We start from the raw sequence: 24,004 nt of genomic DNA on the forward strand, positions 1-24,004 counted from the left end.
GAAGAATTCGGGACAATAGTGAAAACAGGGCATGTGCAGAGGCCTGGCGGCAGGAGCGAGCTTGATCCTCCAGCCAGCAGGCTGGCGAGCAGGCTCAGGTCACACCAAGCCCTGGAAGCCCTGGCAAGAGTCTGCATTTCCTGTGTGAACAACGGAAGGCGTTGGGTGGTTTGCCCTGGGAAGAATGAGGAGGGCCCCATGGGAGCATGCGGAGGCTCCTGGCTAGCTCTGGGTGGTGGCCAGGCTTCCAACCCTCACCATGGTTAGCAAGGACCCTTCAAGGTCACGGCGCAAGTGACACAGCCAGACCCCCGAGCTGTTGTCCTCCCCACACCATGTGCACTGGCACCTTCTCTCTCATTTTACATGAATGAGGTCTAGAGCCACACTGTTGCCAGCCCCTGTGTCGCCTCCCCGAGGGAGGCACCTCGGCTGCGTGAGAGCTGTGAGGATCCTCTGCTTCTCCCACCCGTGGCAGGCCAGCAGGCTCTCAGTCCCTCGGGCCGTGTGGTCACTGACTTATCTGCAAGGTGGGGCAGCAGTGCCCAGGCAACCACCTTGCTCCCGTCTACGGGAGCTGGTCCCTGGGCAGAAGGCAGCCCACCATGGGCCGAATCTCCTGCAGGTGCCGGCGTGGCTTGCCTGGGCTGGGTGTTGGCACTGCCGCAGGCACTGGCTCGACAGGTCCCATTCCTGCCAGCTGTCAGACCAGCCGCTCTGTCAACATTGACCTGGTACTTCTCTTCCAGATCCGGCGAGGGAAGAGGGAAGACGGACCGGGAGCAAACCCACGGAAGGCAGTCTGAGACTGCTGCACCCCAAGAGTCGTGCCGCAGCGGCCACTGTGCACCATGGGCCCCCCCAGCCTCCTGCTCTGCATGCTGTGGGCCGTGCTGTTCTCCCTGCTGCCCAGCAGCTCCGCCTTCCTGTCGCACCACCGCCTGAAGGGCAGGTTCCAGCGCGACCGCAGGAACATCCGGCCCAACATCATCCTGGTGCTGACGGATGACCAGGACGTGGAGCTGGGTAAGGGTCCCGGGGTCCCAGGCAGAGACCCCCAAGATCACCTGGCTAGGCCAGCACCTCCTGCCACCAGGCAGTTGTGTGAACCCAGGGAGTTCACTTCTAGCACTCGAAGTCACTGCACACACGTGGGTTCACAGCTGACCCCGCAGGGTAGGGCCGTCCCCGAAGTGCCGAAACCCAGGAGAGGAGATGCTGAGACAACTCCTGCTCATGTTCCCTCCCAGGCAGTTCTGGGCTGCACCGAGGCCCATCTCCTGGCTGGTCTCCTTCCTTGGGGCCAAGGTCAGGGGCTTTTCGGCCCAAGCTCTGGCTTTCTCCGCTTGCTGTGTTTGCAGCAGAGGGACATGAGCCCCTGTAAATGAGGCCACCAAGGCTAGGGTCTCCAGGATCAATGGCAGCTGCTCCCCGGTCTAACTCCTCACTTTGGGGTCTGTGTCTGCGCCAGCCTTCAATTCTCTGGTTTGTGCATCCCATTTCTGCACCCACTGCAGTGCAGGTGCAGCCCACTGAGGAAACAGGGTTGGAGCATCCACAGGTTTGGGCTTCAGTGGAAGCATCTTGGAAGCCATCTCCCAGGTAACATTAGCCACAAAGGCAAGATGGCACGTGTAATTTTACATTTTATTTACTTGAAAGTCAGAGTTAGAGGGAGAGAAAGAGAGAGATCTTCCATCCACTGGTTCACTCCCAAAATGGCCCCCAGGGCTGGAGCTGGGTCAGTCTGAATTCAGGAGCCAGAAGCCTCTTCCAGGTCTCCCATGAGGATGCAGGCTTTGGGTTATCCTCTGCTGCTTTCCCAGATCATAAATGGGAAGTTGGGTTGAAAGTGGAGCAGCTGGGACCCGAACCAGTGCCCACACGGGATGTCAGAGGATTAGCACACTATACCACTGTGCCAGCCTCTAGTGTCTGCATTGTTTCAAGTGAAAGAAAACTGATAAGATTGATAGCATTTTGCTGAATCACATAGGGTTAAGCGGCTTGTTGTGGCTTGTGCCCGCCGTGCTGGGTGGCACTCAGCCCTTTGCTTTTCCCTTCTGTTGTAAATTAGATCCTCCCCCCCACCGCCCCCACCGCCGTACTGCCATGCACCAGGAATATCTTGGGAGAAGTGTTCTAGGCAGTTAAGAGCCGTGTGTGCAAAGGTCCTGGGGACAACCAAGAAGGCTGAGGTGGCTGGAGCTTAGGGAAGGGAAGCGAGGATGGGACCAGATCTCAGAGATGCTGGTGACTTACGGTGAGGGCTGCCAGTCACTACCAGGCCAGGGAGTGGGCAGTGCCAGAGCCCCCCTGCCCACTGCTCCCAGGTGAGCCTTTTCAGCTAAATCCAGCTCCAGTTTCAAACCTGAAAGGCTTTTTTATATCAGCCCAGGCCCTCCACATAGTCTGCTTCATGATCACAAGTATAGATTTTTCTCCCAGAGCTTCTCCGCGCAAGGGCTTGCTGCCAGGAAGTGATCAGAGCCCGGCGCCTTTCCTGACAGGCCGACACCTGCAATCGGCGGTTGATAGCTGGGAGGGGGATGGGGGTCTGCTGACCGTGGCCGTGGCTGGCACAGCCTCGCAGGCTACATCTCAGCATCAGAACCACTGGGCTCACCTATGCAGTTCCTCGAGGTGTTTTGGCCTGGCAGTGCCAGGGAACTGGAGGTCATGGGCAGGACCTAGAGGCGGGCAGGTTTCAAGCACACATCCAGCACCTGTCCATCAGGCATCTGTTGTCTGTGTGGTGCAGGCGGGGAGCTGGGAGGGGCGGGAGGAAGGGCCAAGGTGGAAGTGATGAGCTGCAGTGGGGAGAGCAGGTGGAGCCAGGTTGTGGTACGGGCTTTGAGTGGGAGGCGCTGTGACCTTGTTGTAGGAGGAATTGAGTTCCCTGCAAGGGCAGGCATAGGGAGAGGCAGTGATGGGGGACAGGCAGAGCCAGGGGAGCCGGTGACCCACGCTCGGTCCTTGCAGGTTCCCGAGCTGACGCGGGAGTTATCCGGGGTGAAGGGTCAGCACGTGTCGGAGTCTGCTCGTGCTATGCCCGGGGCTCCTTGAATGTCACCAGCAGAATAACACAGGTGTAAAGACTGGAACTGTGGGTGAGGGAGGACCCAGGGGCAGAAAAGGTGGGGTAAACACGGCTGACTTGAAGCAGATTTGTTCTGCCCATTTCATGGATGCCAAAGTAGAGGCGCAGAATGGCCAAGCCTCTTGTCCCAGGCCGCACAGCTACCAGCAGGATTCGAACCTGAGGCCCAGACCTTCCCACTGCCAGTTCCCCAGGACAGCTTCCTTGTTGTTTGCTGTGTGGGTTTTTTTCTCCCTGTTAGGAAGCACATTGTTGGCAGTATCTTCACTTACGCATCTCAGCCCCCTTGGGGAAGAGACAGCTTCCAGGACATGGCTGTGGTGCCCGTGGCATCCGTGCCTGCCATGCCCATGCCCTGGTTGGTACCCACGTGTCTCCTTCACTGGCTTCTGCAGGAGGTGGCGGGGGGGAGGGGGAGATGCGCTTTTTATAAACCACAAGACAGGTCTCGATCAATAATTCATGTTCCAAAAAAGCCCGGCACATTAGCTCACAGTCTGCTACAACTGGCAGGCAGAGGGTGGTCCTAAAAAATTTATCATCTGCTATTTTCTGCTTGCCCGTGCGGCAGCTCTCACGGTTTTCTGGGCTCGGAACTTCTCGGCTGAGATAATCCCAGGCTCCCTTCCAGTCCCAGGGCAGAGAACAGCCGTCAGCCCTCATTGCCTCATTGCCAGCTGGGCAGGAAAAGGGGTTCAGCTCTCCCCACCCCCGCCCTCCACCACCAACTGCAGGCCTAGGGGAGGGGGAGTGTCAGGTGCCTTGAGCACTTGCAGTGGGAGCTCAGTAGCAGGTGGCCTGACTTATCCATCCAACTTCACAGCAGTTGGGAAAAGCCTTCCATGCTAACGACCCTCAGAAGCCATCAAGGCATGTGACTGGCCTTGCTTCCGCCCACACCCTCACACCAGGAAAGAGACAGAAGCGCTGGGCCCTGGAGGCAGCCAGGCAGGCTGTGGAAGGAACTAGGCAGGGCTCCCTGGTTTAACCCGTGAGGCTTCAGACACAGCCCTGGCCTGGGGCGGGAGCACGCACAGCATCTTTGGTTTTCCAAGGCCTTGCATCCTGGACCGATGGCAAAGTCAGACGTTATTTGAAGAGGAAGCCTCAGTTCTCTTGGTGCAAAACCTCAGCACCCATGGCCTTGGGTCAAAGGCTACCACAAATCCAACAGCCATTAGAGGCGGCGGTGGCCTGGAAATTTCTGCCCTAGCGGGTCCGTAACAGTAACAATCACTTGTTACTGTTTCCAGTGAGACAGAAAAGAAGCTGGTACTGGGCCAAGCCGAAGCCAGGAGCCAGGAATACCATCTGGGTCTCCTGCATGGATGCAGGGCCCCAAGGAGTTAGGCCATCTTGTGCTGCTTTGCCAAGTGCATTGGCAGGGAGTTGGATTGGAAGTGGAGCAGCCAGGGACTTGACTGGTTCTCTGAGATGGTAATGCTTGTATCCCTGGCTTTGGTAGAATGTGAGCTTGGGGTCAGGGAGGGTTTGAGCTGTTGTGGAGGGACAGCCACAGGGAGGGACATGTGTGTAATTTGTGTCTCACTGTGACCTCTGCCGGGCGGGGAGCAGGACCGTGTGAAGGGAGTGAGACAACTCCAATGAAGTGTGTGCTGCACCTGTCCAAGCGTGAGACAGCGGACGCCGAGATCCGCCAAGAGGCTCAGCAGGGTGTGGCTGGCGTGTTGCGAGACAGCCGACAAGCAACAACTGACTCCAGGGTTCCAGCCTGGTGCTTCTAGGGTGGTGATGGGGAGGTGGGGAAGGCTGCAAGCCTGGCACTACAGATGCTGGAGGAGGTAGAAGGGGCCATTGGACCGGCATTGTGGAGGGCAGAGGCCCGGGGCTGGGTGAGCATGGCTAGGGGACAGTGGAAATTGCTCAAAGATTGTACTTTTCTGGTCCGAGACCTTGGCCCAGATTCTCTCAGAGGGGTCTGCCATCCTGGAACCCGCAGGCTCCCGGCCCTGGGAGGGGCTGCCCATGGGAGAGGCCTGGCCGGGCCCCTGTTTGCCACTCTTCTCCATACCCACTAGGAGACCACATCCCATGCTACAATTCTGAGTCCTGAGCTGCAGGGCTTGCTGGGGACCGAGTGGTGGGAAGCCCCTGGCCAGTTCCAGCGTGGCCTCCCCGTGGCCCCATCCCCTTGACATTCCTGCCACTGCTCACTGGCGGCAAGAAGACGTGTGGGTGCAGGTGATCGGAGGAGCAGAGAGGCTCCGCTTGACCCGCCCTGAAGTACATTCCTGAAAGGCCTTTTTTTTTACCCCAGCAGTTCAGCAGCTCATTTGAGTCCTGGAAGCTCAGTGAGCTGGGCGTAGGTTTGGCTGGAATGGGGCTTCAGCCAGATGGGGTTTTGCTTCTAGCTCACACGAGTGTGTCAGGAGGTTGGCAGGGACGCTTGCTGCCAGCGTGGGCTTCGAGGCGAGCTGGGACCAGTCTCCCTGTCTGTCTCTCTCACCCTACGTTTATGTCTTCAAGATCATCCTGTGGTTGGAGCTCCGGCTATCACAGCCTCATTCCAGGTGGTCAGGGAGAAAGAAGCGGAAAGGCAGAAGAGGGGGGCTCTTCAAACCCCACCCCATCCTAGAAGTCACCTGCAGTGTGGATAGAGCTTGCTTTGTCTTGTGAGCTTGGCAGGAACTAGAGGGTACAGGCAGAAGTGCGTGTTCAAGGAAAGTTTTTTTTATTTTTATTGGAAAGTCAGATATGCAGAGAGGAGGAAAGACAGAGAGGAAGATCTTCCATCTGTTGATTCACTCCCCAAGTGGCTGCAACGGCCAGAGCTGAGCTGATCAGAAGCCAGGAGCCTGGAGCCCCCTTCGGGCTTCCCACAAGGATGCAGGGTCCCAAGACTTTGGGCCGTCCTCAACTGCTTTCCCAGGCCACAAGCAGGGAGCTGGATGGGAAGAGGGGCAGCCGGGGTTAGAACCGGTGTCCATATGGGACCCCAGCATGTGCAAGGTGAGGACTTTAGCCACTAGGTTACTGTGCCAGGCCCCAAGGAAGGTTTTAATATCACAGTATCACGTGCAGCTGTGGTCGATCCATTGTCCCTAGCAGGTGGCTGGGGCCGGGGGCTCCCAGCAGCTGCTGCCCTCCTCTGCTGACAGCACAGGGAAAAGAGAAAAGCACCTTTCCTTCCTTTTCCTTCCCTCCCCGGACACCCCAGCGGGAGAACTCAATGACTGCCAAAGCCCATTGACCTCACCGGGGCCCCACCCGGCCAGAGTTCACTCAGGAAGCTTCCTGAAGGCACCCGCCCCGCCCCCAAGGCTCATTCATGGAATGCCAGCGCTCAGAGAGGATTGGAGCTTTAGGATCCGGCTTTGAGTCTTGGCAGAGCTGAGGTGCCGGCTGTAACATTAGACTTGAGCTTGTGATTCACAGGAGCCAGAAGTGCCCATAGGGAAAAGTACATCACGGAGTTAGCTCCCGGGAGCCAGTGTCGCCTGGAATCTAGTGTCACAGCTCTGGACTGACACAGGCGTGCCAGAGAACTGGTTAACTGCTGGAACCTTTCTTTGCTCCCTGCTTGGGCAGAGCTGTACTGGGACAGTTGGGCAGTCTGTGGGTACATCCTGCTGCGGCCAGTATGCAGGTGCTGCCTGGGGCGTAGGCAGGAGGCTCCCAGCTGACCTCGTGACCTTGTAGACATTCCAGGGACACTCAAGGGCTGGAAGAGGACTGCCCGGTGAATTCCATCCCTGCGGGTGGACACGAGCAGCCCAGGCTTGGTGCAGGACGCAGTGCTGCCCGCCTGCTGCCCCAGCCTGCAGTCTCAGCCCCTGCCATCCCAGGGAGGGCCGATTCACACCTGTAGGCAGGCCGCAGCCCTCCACCTGCTGACCACCTCTCTGTGAGGCTCTAGGCCATGGGAGGGAGAGTGTCTCCCTGGTCCTTCTAGAGCGGAACTAGCTCAGGGCTCGGGGCTGCTGGACCTCCAAGCACAGGTGGGCTGCAGGAGAGGAGGGGGAACCGGAAGGGCCCTCATGCAGAGGCTCCTGCATTTGTCCAATGAATTTGGAAAGCTGGGTTGGTATGAAGTGTCCTGATTTTCAAAAGGGTTGGCAAGGCAGTTGTGTGGCACAGTGGTTAAGAGACCCCGTGGGGTGTCTGCTTCCCATAGGGGAACGCTTGGTTTGTGTCCCTGCTCTGCCCTAGTTCCAGCTTCCCACTTACGCTAGGAGGCTTGGCTCTCTGCCACCCATGTGGGAGATATTGATGGAGTCCCTGGCTCCTGGTTTGGGCTGGGCCTAGTCCTGCCTGTTGTGAACATTTGCGGAATAAACTCATGGCTGGAAGAGCTCTCTTTGTCTTGCATAAACAATCACATGGCTTGCTAGGATTAAAATGAGGATTCGATGATGGCATAGAATGTCCTAGAAGGGTGGGCCTGCAGAGGGCATGAGGCATGTTCTTCTTCCTCTACCCATCCCCTGGCCAGGTGGCCTGAAGGTCCTGCTCAACTCCCATGGGGATGGCACAGCCTGTGGGCCCCACAAATGAGTCAGGTGTTGGGGTGGGGGGTAGCAGGTGCTGTGACAGCGCAGCACTTTCCTGTTCCTGGGCCCGTGGAGATCCACTGGGCTGCCTTCCTCCCACTGCCTGAGTTCCTCCCAGGGTCAGAAACCAGGCCAGCGTGCGTACTCAGGAAGGGCAGGTGTAACACCCTTCTAGAACCCCGGGCTCCTCTGGCTTGTGTTCTTGATGGAGAGCTGACCTGAGCCCCACTCCGCGTGTGGGTGCGGGGGTGACTGATGACAGATCCCAGTGGGGTCGCCAGGGGTCCCTCAAGGGGCAGCTGTGTCCCCGGCTGCTCGTGCTGGCGGGGGAGGACGGATTTCCTGCTTTTTCAGGAGATGTCAGGAGAAGCCGGAGAGAAAACTTATTATGGGAAATCCAAGGCGTGGGGACAGTGGAGAAGAAATCCTGGAGGTCTAAATTTGTGAAGCTCAGAATTTGTATAATCTAACATCAAAGGCTGTTAATAAAGGACAGTAAGACGTTCATCTCTATACCCGTGTATAAAAACACAGCATGCAGTGGGTTTTTTTTGAATGGCAGAGTACACAGAGAGAAGGAGAAACAGAAATACAGCTTCCATCTGCTGGTTCACTCCCTGAATGGCCACAGTGGCTGGAGCTGAGCTGATCTGAAGCCAGGAGCTTCTTCTCGGTTTCTCATGTGGATACTGGGTCCCAAGGCTTTGAGCCATCCTCTGTTGCTCTCCCAGGCCTTAATCGGGGAGCTGGATAGGAAGTGGAGCAGCCGGGACACAAATTAGTGTCCATATGGGATGCTGGCGCCAGAGATGAAAGATTAGCCTACTATACCATGGTGCTGGCCCGAAAGTGCAGTTTTCATTATCCTTTTACAAAGGAAGGAGCCATAAGACAAGGGTGCCAAGTGCACTGAAAAGCCAGCAAAAGGTCCTAGAGAAATGTCCTGTGTCTTCTTTCTTAACAATTTACTTATTTGAGACAGAGCGTTAAGGGGAGAGAAACCTCCTATCTACCAGTTAAGTCCCCAGATGCCCACATGGGCCAGGCCCAAACCAGGAGCCCCAGCTCCCTCGGGGTCTCCCATGCGGGCACCAGGGGCCTGAGCAGTGGAGCCATCATTGCTGCCACTGAGGGCCTGCCTTGGCTGGAAGCTGCAGGCAGGAGCCCGAGCTGGCAGTCCCACCCAGGTACCCTGCAGTGTGGACTGCAGGTAGGTGATCCACCAGACTGAATGCCCACCTGGTCCTGCTCAGTCAGGTGTCAGCCACTTGCTCTTTATGCCCTGGGAAATGAGGGCAAAGTACTGCTGGGAGCTGGCCTCGCCCCGGGCCTCGACACTGGCCTCTTGTTCAGTGTTCACAGAAGGGGATCCTTGTCTAAACGGCCTCTTCTAGAACTCTCTGTGCTTTGCTGTCTATTCCCCAGTTAAAAGATGTGCGTGGAGAGGCCACCAGCGTCCCGGAGCGGCTGCTTTCACGCTCTCTAGCCCATGCCTCGTTCTCCCCACAGCTGCAACCATGAATTTAACAGACATCCTTTAAAGAAATAAAACCCTGTGCCAGGTGGTGCCAGCCTCTCCTGTGGGCGCTGGTTTGAATCCCAGCTGCTCCACTTCGCATGCAGCTCGCTGCCTGTGGTTGGGAAGGCAATAGAGCATGGCCCCATTCTTGGGACCTCTGTACTCACAAAGGAGACCCAGAGGAAGCTTCTGGATCCTCCTGGCTTCAGATCGGCTCAGCTTTGGCCATGGCAGCCATTTAGAGGAGTGACCCTACGGATGGATGACCTCTCTGTCTCTTCCTCTGTAACTCTGCCTTTCCACTAAAAACAAAATATATATCTTTAAAAAAAAAATTGAAATCCTGCGAAGCAAAGACAGCCCATCTGTGCCCACCCACCCCTGACACACTCGGCCAAGGTGGAGAGGGGCAGTTCATGTCTCTTCTGAGAGCATTTTTTTTCTGCATTTACTCCCACATTTGTGGCCAGGAGAACAGTGGCTGTGGTTAGCGCAGTCCTGAGGCCTCTCTGAGCAGGTGCTGTTCATATCTGCAGGGACCCGAATGTCCCCAGGGGTCAGTCTGCTTGGGGAAGCAGGTGTGAGGGCCAGAGGCTGGAGTCCCCCGTGGCTGCTGGAGCCAGAGGGCGCAGCGGGAGTCTCATAGGGCCTGGGGGTGGGGAGGTGGGCAATGACAGCCTGAGAGAGTCAGAGTGACATATGTTAAAGGAGCCTCCGGCCAGCGAGTGGAGCACCTAGAGTGGGGGGCCAGGGTGAAGGTGGGTGACTTTAGTCCCCCCGCATCCATCCAGGCAAGGGCTACAGATGAAAGCCAGGGCACCCTGTGTCCAACTCCGATTCCATTTCCCTGGCCCCGCCTACCTCCCCTTCCCCAAGCAGGCCCTGATGTCATGGACATCAGGCAGTCCCACATGCCAATGACTGACCCGTGGTTGTTTTAATTAGATTGATTTATTTACTCAGAAGGCAAAAAAAGACACAGAGAGATCTTCCATCTGCTGTCCCACTCTCCAGATGGCCTCAACAGCCAGGGCCAGGCCAGACCAAAGCCAGAAGCTTCATTTGGGTCTCCCACGGGAGTAACGGAGCTCAAGCCCTTGGACCGACTTCCACTGCCTTCCCAGACACATTAGCAGGCAGCCTCAGCAGCTCAAAATGCCCCCTAAAAAGTCACCACGGATGGGTGAAGGCTTCCAGCGGTGAGCCCCGGAGTTACAGCGAGCTGGGAGAGATGGGGCTCCCACGAGCGTCCGCAAGAGAAGGAAGCCAGCTGTTTTTGTCTGCAGAGCTCGGACTGATGTTGGACAAAATAGGTTTGGGTTGGTGGGCCTGGCAGTGTTGAAAATATTATTCCTGTGTGGGCGTGGGCATTTCCTCCTGTGGGCACCACCCATCCGCCCTCGGCTGGTCCCGGGGTTTGAATGTATGCTGTGGTGCTGCAGCGGCGAGTTCAGCAAGGCCCCCTAGCACTCACACAGCCGCCTCACTGGCTCATGGGGCAGCGTGGATATGCAGGCACCGCACAGCTCGTGCCCACCTGTTCATGGGGAGAGGATGCGAGTGCTAGCAGGCTCCTATTTTGAGCACATTGAAACCAAACAGTTCCTTAGCTGCCTGTTCTTTGCTAACACAGGTGGCGGCTGGGATGGGGCGTGCCCGCCTGGCTGGCCTTTTGTCCTGCGGACTCTGGAGACCAGGATGGGCTGAGTCCTGGCTGCCAGATGCCCTGGCCTGGAGTGCCCAGGATTTGTGTGGTCGAGACAGCACGTGTGTCTGTGAATGTGTCCAGTCTTAGGTCAGAGCTCAGACTTGCCAAGCCCGACAGGAGTGGCGTCTTAGCACAGCGGGTTAAGCAGCCATCTGCTGTGACAGCAACCCATATGGGAACACTGGTTCCAATTTTGGCAACTCTACCTCTGATCAGCTCCCTGCTAATGTACCTGAGAAGGTAGTGGAGGGCAGCCTGAGTCTTTGAGCCCCTGCACCCATGAGGGAGGCCGAGGTGTGGAGGCACTGGCTCCTGGCTCAGTCCTGGCCATTGTGGCGTGAATCAGCAGATGAAATCTCCCGTCTTTCAGTTAGATAAATCTTTTAAAAAATAAATCAGGGATGTGAGATGCTGGAGCCAAGAGTAGAATCTGAATGTGATAGCCAGGGAGGGATCGGCTTTGGGGGGGATTGGATGAGGGGGACTGGGCACAGTCACTTGGGAGCTGGGGAGAGGCTCCCCGGTGGGGTCTGTGTGCCGACTCTGCTGTATTCGCTTGTTGAAACGGTGAGTTTTGTTGTAGTTGTTTTTAAAGATTTTTATTTGAAACATTGAGCTAGAGAGAGAGAGAGAGAGAGAGAGATCTTCCATCTGCTAGTTTACTCTCTGAATGACCACGATGGCCAGAGCTGGACTGGTCTGAAGCCAGGAGTTTCTGGGTCTCCCACGTGGGTGCAAGGATCCAAGGACTCAGCCGTCCTTCGCTGCCTTCCTCGGCGCGTTAGCAGAGAGCCAAATCAGAAGCAGAGCATGCCAAAGCTGTATGCGGAGTTGCTCCAGCCACACCTTCCAGGACCTGGTGAAGTCAGCGTTCCACTGTAGGAAGTGCTGGGACTGTGGCGGAGTGAACTGTTTGAAGCTGGGTAAGGCCAGACGTTTTAGATCCAGTGGACAAGACCCACCCACAGAGGTCAGGTCTCCTGAGCTCCATGGAAATCGGAGAGGAAGCAGGTGTGTGAAGTTAGCACACAGCAGATACTCGGGCGTTTGTTGGGCACCTGCTGCGTGCTGGGCTCTGCAATGAAACGGTGCAGAAGCCAGTGAACCCCTGCCCTCCTGCTGCTGCTCTGCCAGAACCAGGGGGTTCCTCAGCCCCCCCAGAACCAGGGGGTTCCTCAGCCCCCCCAGCCGTGGTCATCCAGCGGGAGTGGAGGAAGAGACCAGCTGATGTAAGGACACCTGCCACTCTCCCTCCCCAAAGTCCCCAGGGGCAATCAGAGGACTTCCATTAGCCCTGCAGGAATGGCCTAGTGAGGCCCAAGGCACTGCCTGACCCCAGCTGACAACAGGCTATGGGCTTCTTTCCAGGCTATGGGCTGAGCGGCACCTGCTGGTGGAGGGAGGCCTCACGGCTGGCCAGACCCTCTAATTGCCCAGATTTAAACCAAGTGACAGGAAAGGAGGGGGGGGCTCCCTGAGGAGCACTTGACCTTTGTCTTGAGTGAAGGATGGGCTCTGCCAACCCAACTTTATCAATCTCAGGGCAGGAACTCCAGGCAGTGGCAATATTGCATGCAAGGATCGTGGGGTGGGAATGAGCCTGGCACGTCCGAGAGCCAAAAACTTAGGGCTGGGGCGCAGGCGGGCGCCATACAGGAGCTCAGGCTGCCGGGAGGAGGCGGGCTTAGTCTCCACGCTAGAGGAGACTCCTGCCTCATTTCGGGCAGTGAACCCATGCAATCGGCTTGCCTCAAGAACCATCTCATTCCATTGGCTTCCTTCCTTTTTACGCCCAGTGCTTAGGGATGGAAATTAGCAAGGGGAGGGTGTTCAGGCTAGTCCTGTGGCTCTGGGGGTTGCTGGGTGCTGAGCACAGCTCTCGGCATGACCTTCAGCTGCCTGTTGCACGTGTGTTGGCTGCCCACAGCCTGAGGGCTCTAGCTATGGGAGGGGATTAGGCTTGGGCTTCTGGAACTGTCGCAGGCCCGTGCTGGCTCAGAACATCCTAGGGGAGTGGTGGTTCTGCACCTTCCAGCTTCCAGGGGCCTCAGGTGTTCCTGGGCTTACAGCTGCATCATGCCAGGCTCCGCCTCCTCTAAGAGCACCTGCCATCGAGTTTAGGGTCCATCCTGGTATTCCAGAATGAGCTATGCAGAAACCCCTGTTTCCCCCATAAGGTCGCAGTCCCAGGTTCTAGGGCTTGGGACTAGGGGCACCACCCACTCAACCCACTTCGGACCCTGAGACCTGGTGAGGGCTAGGCGGGAAGATGAGGCTGGCCTAGGCAGAGGACGCCTATGGGGTGTCTCCATGGAGACCAGGCAGGTGGTAGGGCAGCCAGGCCTCCCGTGTTTGCTGAGTGCTTCCCACATCCTAGGGTTCTGTCCTGCACAAGATCACACCACTTGGTGTTTAAGTTCAATGCCACGAGTTGGGGGAACCCTGGGACTCCTGGCAGCCCCGCAGTGGGTTCTGTGGGGACACTGTGGGGGTTCTGGGCTCCAAGAATCAAGTAGAGCCAAGTGAGTATTTCAGGGCTGGCACAGGACATTCCAGCTAGCCATGTTTGGGGAACAGGTTGGCCAGGACGCTGGCATGATCTGAGAGCTAACGGTTCTAGGGAAGGCCCCAAACCAGATCTAGTGCAGTTCCATGGTGGCTGCTTTCTGGAAGGAACAAAGTATCACATGAGTGTGAGCGACTGAGCCCAGCCCAGACCCGGTTCATCTGCCTACAGTTTTATGTGGTGGAGGGACGGGGGATGTACGGGCCCACCACTTACTTTCACAGTGCACCTGGGACGGGGGCGGCAGGGGCCTTGAGCGCCGCTCGCTCCGGCCGCCTCTCACCCACACCTGTGTTTGCAGGCTCCATGCAGGTTATGAACAAGACACGCCGCATCATGGAACAGGGCGGGGCGCACTTCATCAACGCCTTCGTGACCACGCCCATGTGCTGCCCCTCCCGCTCCTCCATCCTCACCGGCAAGTACGTCCACAACCACAACACCTACACCAACAACGAGAACTGCTCATCGCCCTCCTGGCAGGCGCAGCACGAGAGCCGCACCTTTGCCGTGTACCTCAACAGTACGGGCTACCGCACAGGTGAGGGAGGCATGCAGGGGCGGGCAGGCAGGGACTGTCCTTGCACCAGGGATGGTGTGGGATGAAGAGGGCAAGGGACAGCTTGGTTTCTTTCTCCCAGAGCTGTGCAGTATGCAGGTCTCTCTGCCTGTAGCCATGACGTCAAGTGGTGTTTGCATACCCATGGACATGTGCACGGTTGCAACGCAGCGTGCATTTCTCTCTGTTTGTCAGCCATTTCTCTGTCTGAGTCAGCCATTGTTGACTGTTGGGTTGGCTTCAAGCTGTCAGCACGGCAGAAAGCTCCAGAACATTGGGAAAAGGGCAGTACAGTCAAATGTGGATGGAGTAGGGAAGTGGATGCAAGGACCAGGATTGCTGTCCGTGGTGGCGACCAGGATGGTGCAGAAGTTGCCACGGCCTGGAATGTTGGGCATCCAACAGGGAGAGTCGGGGCTCCTGTGCCTTTACCGTGGGTCCTGGAGACCTCGTCCCACCCTGCCAGGCAGGTTACCTGACTCCGCCATTGCAAAACACCCAGACCTGATAAACTGAGTTTGCATCAATGAAAACGTAAATAAGCTCCCCCACTCCCCAACCTTTGGGCAAGAAGTACGCGCCGTTGTGAAATCAGACTTTGTAGCTGAGACATGAGGGCCCTGGGAAAGTGCACCCAGGTGACATGGAAGGCGTGAGCGGCAGTGATGTGGGAGGAAGATGGACTCCTGGGACTAGGGAGGGGAGCAAGCAGGAAGACACATCTGCCTGCATGCTCTTCCTGCTGCTAGAATCATCTGGAAAGTGAGTGCTTCTTGGGAGAACTGGGGGTGGGCAACTCGCCCTGCCTAGGCCATGGGCTCTGCGTCTCTGCAGAAGGTCGTGTGTTTTGGGGATCCCCTTGGACCAGCTCCCCAGATGGCGATGTCACTGCAGGCAGTGGACAGGTAGGAACCTGAGAGAACAGGGGAGCAGCTGGCACTCGGGCCCAGGAATTCTGGCCACCCATGCTCGGAGTTGCTGGCTGGGGCTCCAATCTGCCACTTTCCAGCTACCTGCTCCTGGACCAGCTGTATTTGACTTCCACGTCTTGGTTCCCACGAGCATGGATGGGCACGGTGACGCAGCTCTGAAGGTTTTGCAGATTCGATGTGCTAGAACAGTGGTTAGTAGTTTAGTGACCGTCATCTGTGCGGGAAGCACAGAATCCCACAACCCACCTGGGAAGCCAGCCTTCTCGGTCACTGTCCGAGGGCCAGCTGGTGGCACCTGCCAGGCCTTGGTATCAGTGTTGCCTGGCTGTGACCTGAGGTAGGCTGGCCTGTAGTTTGGGCTCGGGGGCCTGAGGGGAGAGCAGCATGGCAGGGTCCCTCCTGCACCGTGCCTGGGGCTGCAACTTGGGCTCCTGTGTCTGGACGGCCTCCAGGGTGGAGTCGTGATCGCGTCGGACGCTCTATCACCACGTGGTAACCGTCCCCGCTCTCAGTGGGGCTTCAGTTCCTGCAAGAGTTAAAGGTGAGAGTGGCATTCATCTCAAGCTGTAACTAGCCACCAGCGCCCCCCTCTCACCGCCGCCTGTGGAGCCAGCGTCACTCTGCTGTGCCTGCCCCGACCCCGTAGTCTGATGAAGGCCGGCAAAGAGGGATTGCCCGCTGGAGAGCAGTCACTGGGTTCTGGCAAAGCGGGAAGAAAATGCCTGCAGCTTGTCAGGGTGCTCAGGCCCTCATCCCTGAGTTCTGCAGGGCTGAGGCGTGAATTTTGCTTGAGTAATTTAGAGGAGGGAGTGCCCTTGCTGGCCGCTGTGCCGGTGGCCAGGAGATGGCCTTAGCCATGTCACACTCTCAAGGTGTCAGGATGCGGACAGGGACATCTAAGGGTTCCGGCCTCTTCACATCCAGCAGGAACTAGAGGGCACCTTTGCCCAGATGGCTGGACTGGTGAAGTCCTCTTGGATTGACCCAGCATGGGTCCCAGGCCAACGCATGAACCAGTGAGCAGGGAGGGCGCTCGGGAGCTCTCCTGTCACTTAGCCTAACCCGGTCGGCTATGCCTGGAGCAGCAGCTCCAAGTCTTGTGGCCCCCAGCCTGAATCAAAAGTCCATGGACAGATTGTGCTCGTTGGGTGGGCACTGTGGCATATCAGGTCAGGCTGCCACCGGCTGTCCCTATCCCATGCTGGAATACCCGATTCCAGTCCTGGCCATTCCAGCTTCCTGTTGATGCACCTGGGAGCAGCAGATGATAACGCAGGACTTGAATTCCATCCACCCGTGTGGCAGGTGGAATTCCTGGTTCCTGTCTGTGGCCTGGCCCAGCCCCAACTGTTGCAGGCATTTGGCAGTATGAACCAGTGAATGGAAGAGTGTGTGTGTGTGTGTCCTTTCCCTCTGTGTCGCTCAGAAACCACAGGGCCTTTGCAGTTACTCTTTCCTTTTCTAGAAACTTCTGTAGCCACACAGCCTGTTTGCCCACCTTCCACCAGTCACTGTTCCAGTACCACCTCCTCGGAGAAGGCTTCCTTGACTACCCCGTGCCCTTCCTGAGGAAGCCCGTTGTATTTCCCCTTAAAGCCCTGTGGCCCTACTAACGGATTTGCATTTTACACATCCGCCCATGCTAAGTCACGTCTCCAGCCCTGCCCCCGCCACTCCTGGCACAAGGCTCGTTTCCTTATGCAGCTCCATGCCTTTCCTGCCCCTGGGCCATGGCTGCACCCCAGCTCTGTGGGTGCAGGAACTATGTGCTGGAGTCCTGTAGAGGTGGGAGGGGTGTTGCACCTGCTCCCCTTGAGCCGGGCCCGCCCCCCTCCATCCTTCCTATGTCCCTTACTCCTTGTGTCTCTCCCCTCCACCCTATCTCAGCCCTTCTTCCTCTTTCTTCCCGGCGCCTGTGCACAACACAGGAGAGAGGAACCCCCACACCACCCCCCGGCGCAGCTGTCCATGCCATCACAATGGCGGCCTTCTCTGCTCTTGGCTCTCTCCGGGCTTGGCCCCCTGCCCCCTTCTTCTCTCCTCAAGCACACACAGCTCCCTTCTTCCTTGGCCCAGCTGCCCCGTGTGTGCCTGCCTGTCATCTCCGGCTCCATCCACCCACCCTCCTGGGACCCACCGAGGCCGGGTCGGCTTTATAGCCCTTACCGGCCTAGGCTGACCCCAGCAGTCCCCAGGAGACAGGGCTTTGCCACTTCCTGTGCCCTCAGGCCCAAGACCCCTGAACTCCAGCTGAGTGGTCACTCCGGCTCCCCTAAGCCTGCAAACTCAAACCGAGCAAGGCCCTTGGGCAGTGGCCTCTTATTTCTGTGGGTCTCAGTCCCAGCACAGCAGTGCAGGCCTCAGTGCTGCCCCCACAGACCCAGGCTGGGAGAGGAAGCAGGTACCAGTACCAGCAGGTACCAGTACCAGTAGGTACCAGAAGCGGTGAGGAGGCTACCAGGGCCAGGCTTGTCCAAATGCGGCCAGCACCCTCTGTCCCAGCCTCGCGGGCCACATGCGGGCTCCTGGGGTGGCTTCATGGCCAGGACACTGTCTCGCTCCTGCTTCTGGATCGCACACACCCCCAGTTCGCGTCATACGCAGGACACAGCTATGGAGACCGTCCTGCCCTGCCTCACGCAGCACAGCCAGCCTGGTTCCTGGCTGCATCCCTGCCTGCGGCCCTCCCCTGGGGGACCCCCTGGCCCCTTTTACCTCCTCCCTCATGTCAGTCTGGATGCAAATTTCCCTCTCATAGGAACAGCAGCACAGGCCCACCGTGACCCAGAAGGACCTTGTCTTAGTCGAGTCTGTCTAAGTAGTCGAGTGAGGACTGACGCGTGCAAAGGGCTGGGGGAGGAGACACAGGTGAGTCTGCCCAGCGGGGTCCTCCCACACGGTCCACTACCCCAAGGATGGAGAGTCGAGAGCTGAACCCCGAGCAGACCAGCCCCTCCCCACCTGAATGTACCCTCCTCCGTTCTGCAGAATCCTCCTGTTCCCAGCACGGATTTCTCTCAAGGGCCTCTAACAACTTTGGCAGCTTTCAAACGCCTGGGAAGGTGGCAGTGCCGGTGAGGGGAAGCCTGGCTGTGGGGTGGGGCGGGCACATGCATCTATCCTTGGGGCCTTGAGCAGCCTCCAGGGGGGTTCATGGCAGGTACGACCTCTGCGGCATCTGAGTGTGGCCACCAGCCGTGCACAACTCACTGTCAGTGAGCTGAAATGGAGTCATATTCAGATGTTGGTTTCTCAGGCACGCCAAACCTGGATGCACAGAGGGGACAGGCTGGGCAGGACTGCAGGTGCATTGCTCCATGCAGACCAGCCCCACTGTCAACACCTGGCAGGCCCACAGCACCCCCTAGGGGTCAGAGTCTGACAGCATTTCTGGTGGGGCTGCAGGTTGGGAGTGGCAGCTGTCCCCCCTACCCACCGGCCAACAGATGGGGCGCCTCTGTTGTCCAGCTCTGCACGGGAGAGCCTCCACATTGTTTCACATTCCACGTGGCTTCTGAGTTTTCTGCCAGCCCCTTTGCTGGGCAGATTGGTGTAGGCTTATCATTTCTCAACCTTGCGCCTACGTCTCTTTTATGTCTATACACGGAACATTTGGAGGGGTAGAGTTTAATATAGCGTGCGATTCCCACAGTACAGCGTAAGACAAGGGAGGAGACATTGTGCTGAAATGCAGAACTGGCATGAGTGAGTGCTGGCTTCTGAAGTCCTCATCCGGGATGCCAGAGCAGCCAGACTTATTTGCATTGCGAATGCTGGGCACCCACTCGTGCTCTCCGTCCCCTGGGCTGGCTCCTGGGGGGAGGGGGTCCGTGGCTCGGTGCAGGCGTGGGATGACTCCTTGCCAGCTGTGTGTGCTTGGGAGCTTTCATGTCCAGGTGCCCTGGTGTTACCAGTAAGCTTTCCTTTCCTTGTAGGCTGCGGGCAGAGCACTCTGGTAGGGTCTTCTGGATCTGGTGCACGCACGCAGCCTTTGTTCCCTGCAAGTTCCCTTGCAGGCGCATTAGGAAGCCTTGTGGAGTGTGTGTCGCTGAGCTGGGTCGCAGGTTGGATGGTGCTGAGAGCAGGTCCTGGCACGTTCTGGCTTTTGACATACCTCCCCCCGCCAAGGTGATAATTAAATCCCCACCGAGGGCTGCAGGGTTCCTGTGGCTGTCCTCTGGCACCATGGTCCCACTCTTCAGGACCAACCTCTGCTTAGAAAGGGGCGACAAGGACATTCAGCTCTGGCTGTTCCTGGCCGTGACTCAGCAGGCAGTGAAAGCTGGCACTGCTGCGGGCGCCTCCCTCTGCCCTGGGCTAATGGAGTCTCCAGGAAATGAACTGCCTGGCTGCACTGGCTGAGGTCACATGACTCTCGCAGGAGCAGATGGTTGAGGCCCAGCAGTGCCCCCCTCTGTGCCTGTGCCCACCCCTGCCGCTGTCACAGTCTAGGTGTCACCTACAGCCCAGTAGTAGCAGCTTCACCACGGCCAGGACAGGGACAGCTCTCCACCCCTGCCTTGGTGATCACGTTTCTCCCAGACTCCCTGAAACCTGCAAGTGATCTGTCGCTCACTGCTCTGGACCCTTCGGGAATATTAGCAGCTGCTCACCTGGGTTCCCAGGGCCTGTGTGAGCTGAGCCCACGCCCCCGCTGGCCACATCTCCCTGCCTTTCTAGCACCACTTGGGCTGTCCTGCGCTGCTGCTTCAGTCCTGCCCCAGGGCCTTGGCACAGCAATGGTCTCTGTCTGGTGTGCACCCCGCACAGTTGGTTCTTTTCATGGCAAACACCTCTGGCCCAATTCCTCCTCTTCCACGGCCTCCATGTAGCAGGGAACTCTCGCCATCCTCTGTCCTGTTCTGCTGAGACACCTGCTTCATGGTCCTCTTGGGACATCCTGTGCCCTTGAACTAACCGCCACTGTTTGTGAATCTCCTGATGCACTGTGCTCGGTGCCCATCCGTGAGCAGTGCCCAACAGGTGGTACAGCCTCAGCAAAGACCTGCACCAACATGGGGCGACTCGGGCATCCCAGCTCCCGGCAGGAGGTAGAAACACAACGCCAGCTGGGTGACTTTCACTGCTCAGCATCTAGAAGTGCTCATTCACCAGGCCCCTGTGCTCAGCTGCTGTCCTGAGACCCACATCTTTGAGCATCTTGAGTTTGCTTTCATTTGGGTCGGCTCTATTTTTAGGAAGATTTCCCCTTTGGGATAACAAAATGACGGCCAAGGTGCACCTCCTAGCCAGCCCCTGCCGACAACCAGTGTTGTTTCCAGTGGCCCCAGCCAAAGTCCCAGGGGAGCCTCCCATTGGTTCTGCTGAGGTCCAGTCTCTCTCCCTTTGCCCAATCAGGAGAGACTAGGGGAAACGGACTACCCTGATTGGCACCTTGCCGAGGGGTAGGAGCAGGACCCACCTCACCAGAACAGGTCAGGTTGGCTGGGGAAGGGGGTGTGATGTTGGCTGTTTCTCGGGCTGCTGAAGCAGCAAGAGTGGCGATGCTGGCGGGAGAACAAAGCAGGTGTTCCCACGGGAGCCACATGCAGCTTCCCTTCTCAAGCAAGGGGCAGTGGGAGGAGGGCATTTCTCCCAGCCGCGCCCCCCACTCCACCTCCAGGAGAGACCTCCTTGGTGCAGTCAGGCCCCGCCTGACTCATTCATCTCCCCCCTGGTTCTCAGGGCTACAGATCCCAGCTCCAACATGCAGAACTTCCTCGGCATTGATGTAGCACTGCGGGCAATAACTTGCGTCGGGCGTCTTTTCAGAGCAGAAGAAAGACTTGTGTTGTAACCTTGCAGGCAGCCCAGAATTCAAAGGCTCCAGTTAGAGAGCATCGCAAGGCGCCCAGCGCTCCGAGCTTTGGGGCTTGGGTTTATGGCGTGCCCCGCCTTCAGCCCTGCCTCCTCCGCCAGTGTGAGTGCCGGAAACACACAGACCTCAGGCTCGTGGCATATCACATCTCCTGTTGATACAGTTCCCGAGCAAGTAGAGGACTTTTCGCCCATTCACCCCTGGCCCTCAGAAGGCCACAAGAACCCACAGAGCAGATGGCGAACGTCTCCCACTTCCAGCTCCTTCTACTGGTGACTGGAGTGGGAGCAAAGCGTTCCCCCCGAGCAGCTCGGAACCAGCCTTGAATCTTGCAAAATCCAATAGCCGCAGCCCGCCTCCCCCTTATATACCTGTTCCCCATAGAGCAGTGGTTTAAGGACCCTAGATGCTTGCTTCTCTGGGGGGCACAGACAGCCCAGGAGGCTGTGGACCTCTGGGCTGCTCGTGGTGGTGCTGCTGAGAGCTTGCCTCTGTCGGATGGATCCCCACTGTGGCCACGTCCAGGCGGCAGGAAGTAGAAGACAGAGAGGAGGCATGCCCACTTCCTGTGGAGGAATAACCGGAAGTCGCCCGTGACTTGCATGCCCATGCAGACACATCGATCAAGTCCTTTACGCACGGTGGCGCGGCCGCTGCTTTACACGAGTGGCTCGTAGTGGAGAGCAGGTCTGATTGTTCCAGATTATTGAAGTGTCAGCCGCTCGTGGCGCAATGGAGTGAAGCGACTGTGGGCCGCTTGTCACCTTTGCTGGCTGCATGACATGGATGGAGGCATTGCAGATGAACACGTGGCTTCCCCGGTGTGGACAGCTGCCCAGATGGCCTAGAAACTTCTCCAAAAGAGAGGTATCTTAAGTCCCCTTGGCTGCTGCTCAGTGGGGCAGCCCGGCCCCCTACCTGGCGGTGGGCAGTGGTGTGCAATGGCTAGCTGAAGCACCGTGGGATGGGTGGCTTGCCTGGGGTCCCTCGGTTAGGCAGATCCAGGGTCAAGCCCAAGCAGTCAGGCACCTGCTGTGTTACTAGGGATGAAGGAATGGATGCGCAGGGTTAGTGGGTTCCTGTGTGGCCAGGGCTGCCAGCGCTGGCCAGCAGAGAGCAGTGGCCCTGGGCTCCCTGTTCGTGTCTAGCAGCAGAGCCCCCTGTTTTTGTTTGTTTTTAAGATGCATTTATTTTTATTGGAAAGGGAGATTTGCAGAGAGTAGAGAGACAGAGGGAAAGATCCTACATCTGCTGGTTCACTCTCCAGATGGTTGCAAAGGCTAGGGCTAAGCCCCCAAAGCCAGGAGCTTCCCTCCTGGTCTCCCACGCGGGTGCAGGGTCCCAAGGCTTTTGATCATCCTCCACTGCTTTCCTGAGCCACAGGCAGGGAGTGGATGGGAAGTGGAGCAGCAGGTCTTTTTAAAGTCTGAAGTCCCAGAAGCGGAGAGGTTATTCCGTCAGTACAATGATGCAAAGTGAGGCAGGCTTCTTCCTGGTCTCCCACATGCGTTCAGGGGCCCAAAGTCTTGGGCCATCCTCCACTGCCTTCCCAGGCCACAAGCAGGGCAGTGGATGGAAAATGAGCAGCCGGGACACAAATCAGATCCCCTATGGGACCCTGGGGCTTGCAAGGTGAGGATTTAACCATTGCGCCACGTGCCAGACCCCAAGGTTTTTTTTTTTTTATAAAAAGCAGGGTTAGGTCTTCTGTCTACTAACTCCTCAAATGGCCAGAAAGAAGCAAGGAACCAACATGTTCATTCAGGTCTCCCACACGGTGCCGGGCCCGAACCCCCTTCCACTGCTTTCCCAGGCACATCAACAGGGAGCTGGATCAGAGGTCAAACAGCCCAAGTTCGAAGCAGCACCCCTGTGGAGTGCCGGTGTCCCAGGTGGCCACTTAACCTGTGGAACGGCAGTGCTGGCCTGAGCCGAGAGTTTGTGTATTCTCTACAGGTGGGAGCCCACGGGCCGTGTCTGTCCATTTCAGCCTCGCAGTGTGACTTCCAGTTCTGCTGTGTTGCTGCAGGTGCCTTGTTTGGGGCTGGGCAGCCCTCGCGTGGCCGCAGGCGGTGTGTTTCATTCATCAATGAGCGGACGCTCGGGCCATTTGCATTTCCGGGCTGTCGCGAGCAGTGCTGCTGTGAACACGGACATGCAGCCATCTTTCTGACATGGGTTGTGTTTCCTTCAGACACCCCGACACACAGGGGGAGTTCCAGGATCATGTGCTGGGTCTAGTTTTTGTTTTGGGGGGACCTCCACAGGAATGAGCCATCTTGCTGTGGGGAGGCCGCAGCTCACTGCAGCCTGTCCCGGCTGAGCCGAGCTGTGGCGCGTCATAGGTGCCCCTGCCGGCCATTTATACGTCTCCCTTTGGAAAGTGTCTCGGAGCTGCTGCCTGATTTCCTGCGGCTCCTTCGGCTGTTTGCTGTCGAGTTGCCTGAGCTCTTTCTCCACCTTGGTTATTGAGCTTTTGTCAGGTGTCACGTGCAGACCGACCCCCGTCGTCCCAGCTGCCGCCTCACCCCGTCAGCTGTCTCCTTTGTGAGGCGGATGCTCTGGGCTGATGACATCCCGTGTGTCTGTGTGTGTCTGTTTGCGTTTTGGGTTGCCGAGTTTCCAGGGTCTGATGTAAACCCCCTCAGCCCGTTCTGACGTCCCATGCGTCTCCCTGATGCTTTGTCCCAATGGCTCAGGTCGCAGGTTTAGCAATGCGCCCAGCGTGTGGCTCTCCATGTCCCTGAGCTGGCTGCAGGGCCAGGCAGCCACGATGCTCTGACTGCTCAGTAACGTGTGATACACACCTGCTATCCCCACGCCCACCCCCGCCCCGGGAGCCTGGACTTGAGCCTGGGTCCCTAAGGAAAGAGCCCGTGGCACCCAGAGGGCCACAGGCCAAGCCAGGCCACGCCACACCTCTCTGACTCTCGGGTCTGATTTCCACTCTGACAGACACCAGCCTGCTTCCTGGGGACAGCTGGCAGCTGACACTCTGTCCGTGGCCTTCCCTGGCCTGGCCCCTGCCTCCCCTCTAGCTGCCTCTCTCTGACTTTCTGTGCACTGTACTTCTCGCCATGCCTTTAATTCTGGCTCATTCTCTTGGCTGGGTCTCCCAGTCCCAGAGCCCCAGGGTCCATGCTAATTTGCTTCTCCCACCTCAACTGGTGCCGGAATAACCATTTTAAAAACTGCCTTGGGAAATCTAATCAAATGCAAGCGAAATCTAATTTGGCACTAAAAGCCTGGCTGCAGCCCCGTTTTCCAGGGCCCCGTGGAGCCTGAATAATC

The 24,004-nt window shown here is 57.7% G+C and overlaps 1 protein-coding gene across 7 annotated transcripts in view; it reads left to right on the forward strand.

Moving 5' to 3' along the window:
- SULF2 (sulfatase 2) overlaps positions 1 to 24,004 on the forward strand; it is a 63,698-nt gene that overhangs the window by 15,686 nt on the left and 24,008 nt on the right. For 3 of the 7 annotated variants that reach the window (XM_040981356.1, XM_040981362.1, XM_040981363.1), the window contains exons 1-2: positions 818 to 1,026; positions 13,706 to 13,945. In XM_040981356.1, coding sequence (XP_040837290.1) covers positions 852 to 1,026; positions 13,706 to 13,945 — 415 coding nt within the window. In that variant the 5' untranslated portion in view covers positions 818 to 851. Of the gene's footprint in view, positions 1 to 749; positions 1,027 to 13,705; positions 13,946 to 24,004 lie in introns of those variants that run through there. The other 4 variants (XM_040981359.1, XM_040981360.1, XM_040981357.1 and 1 more) reach the window with 2 other exon arrangements.

The sequence above is a fragment of the Ochotona curzoniae genome, unplaced genomic scaffold, assembly GCF_017591425.1.
Source record: "Ochotona curzoniae isolate NIBS_2020 unplaced genomic scaffold, NIBS_Ocur_1.0 contig_3520, whole genome shotgun sequence".
NCBI lineage: Eukaryota > Metazoa > Chordata > Mammalia > Lagomorpha > Ochotonidae > Ochotona > Ochotona curzoniae.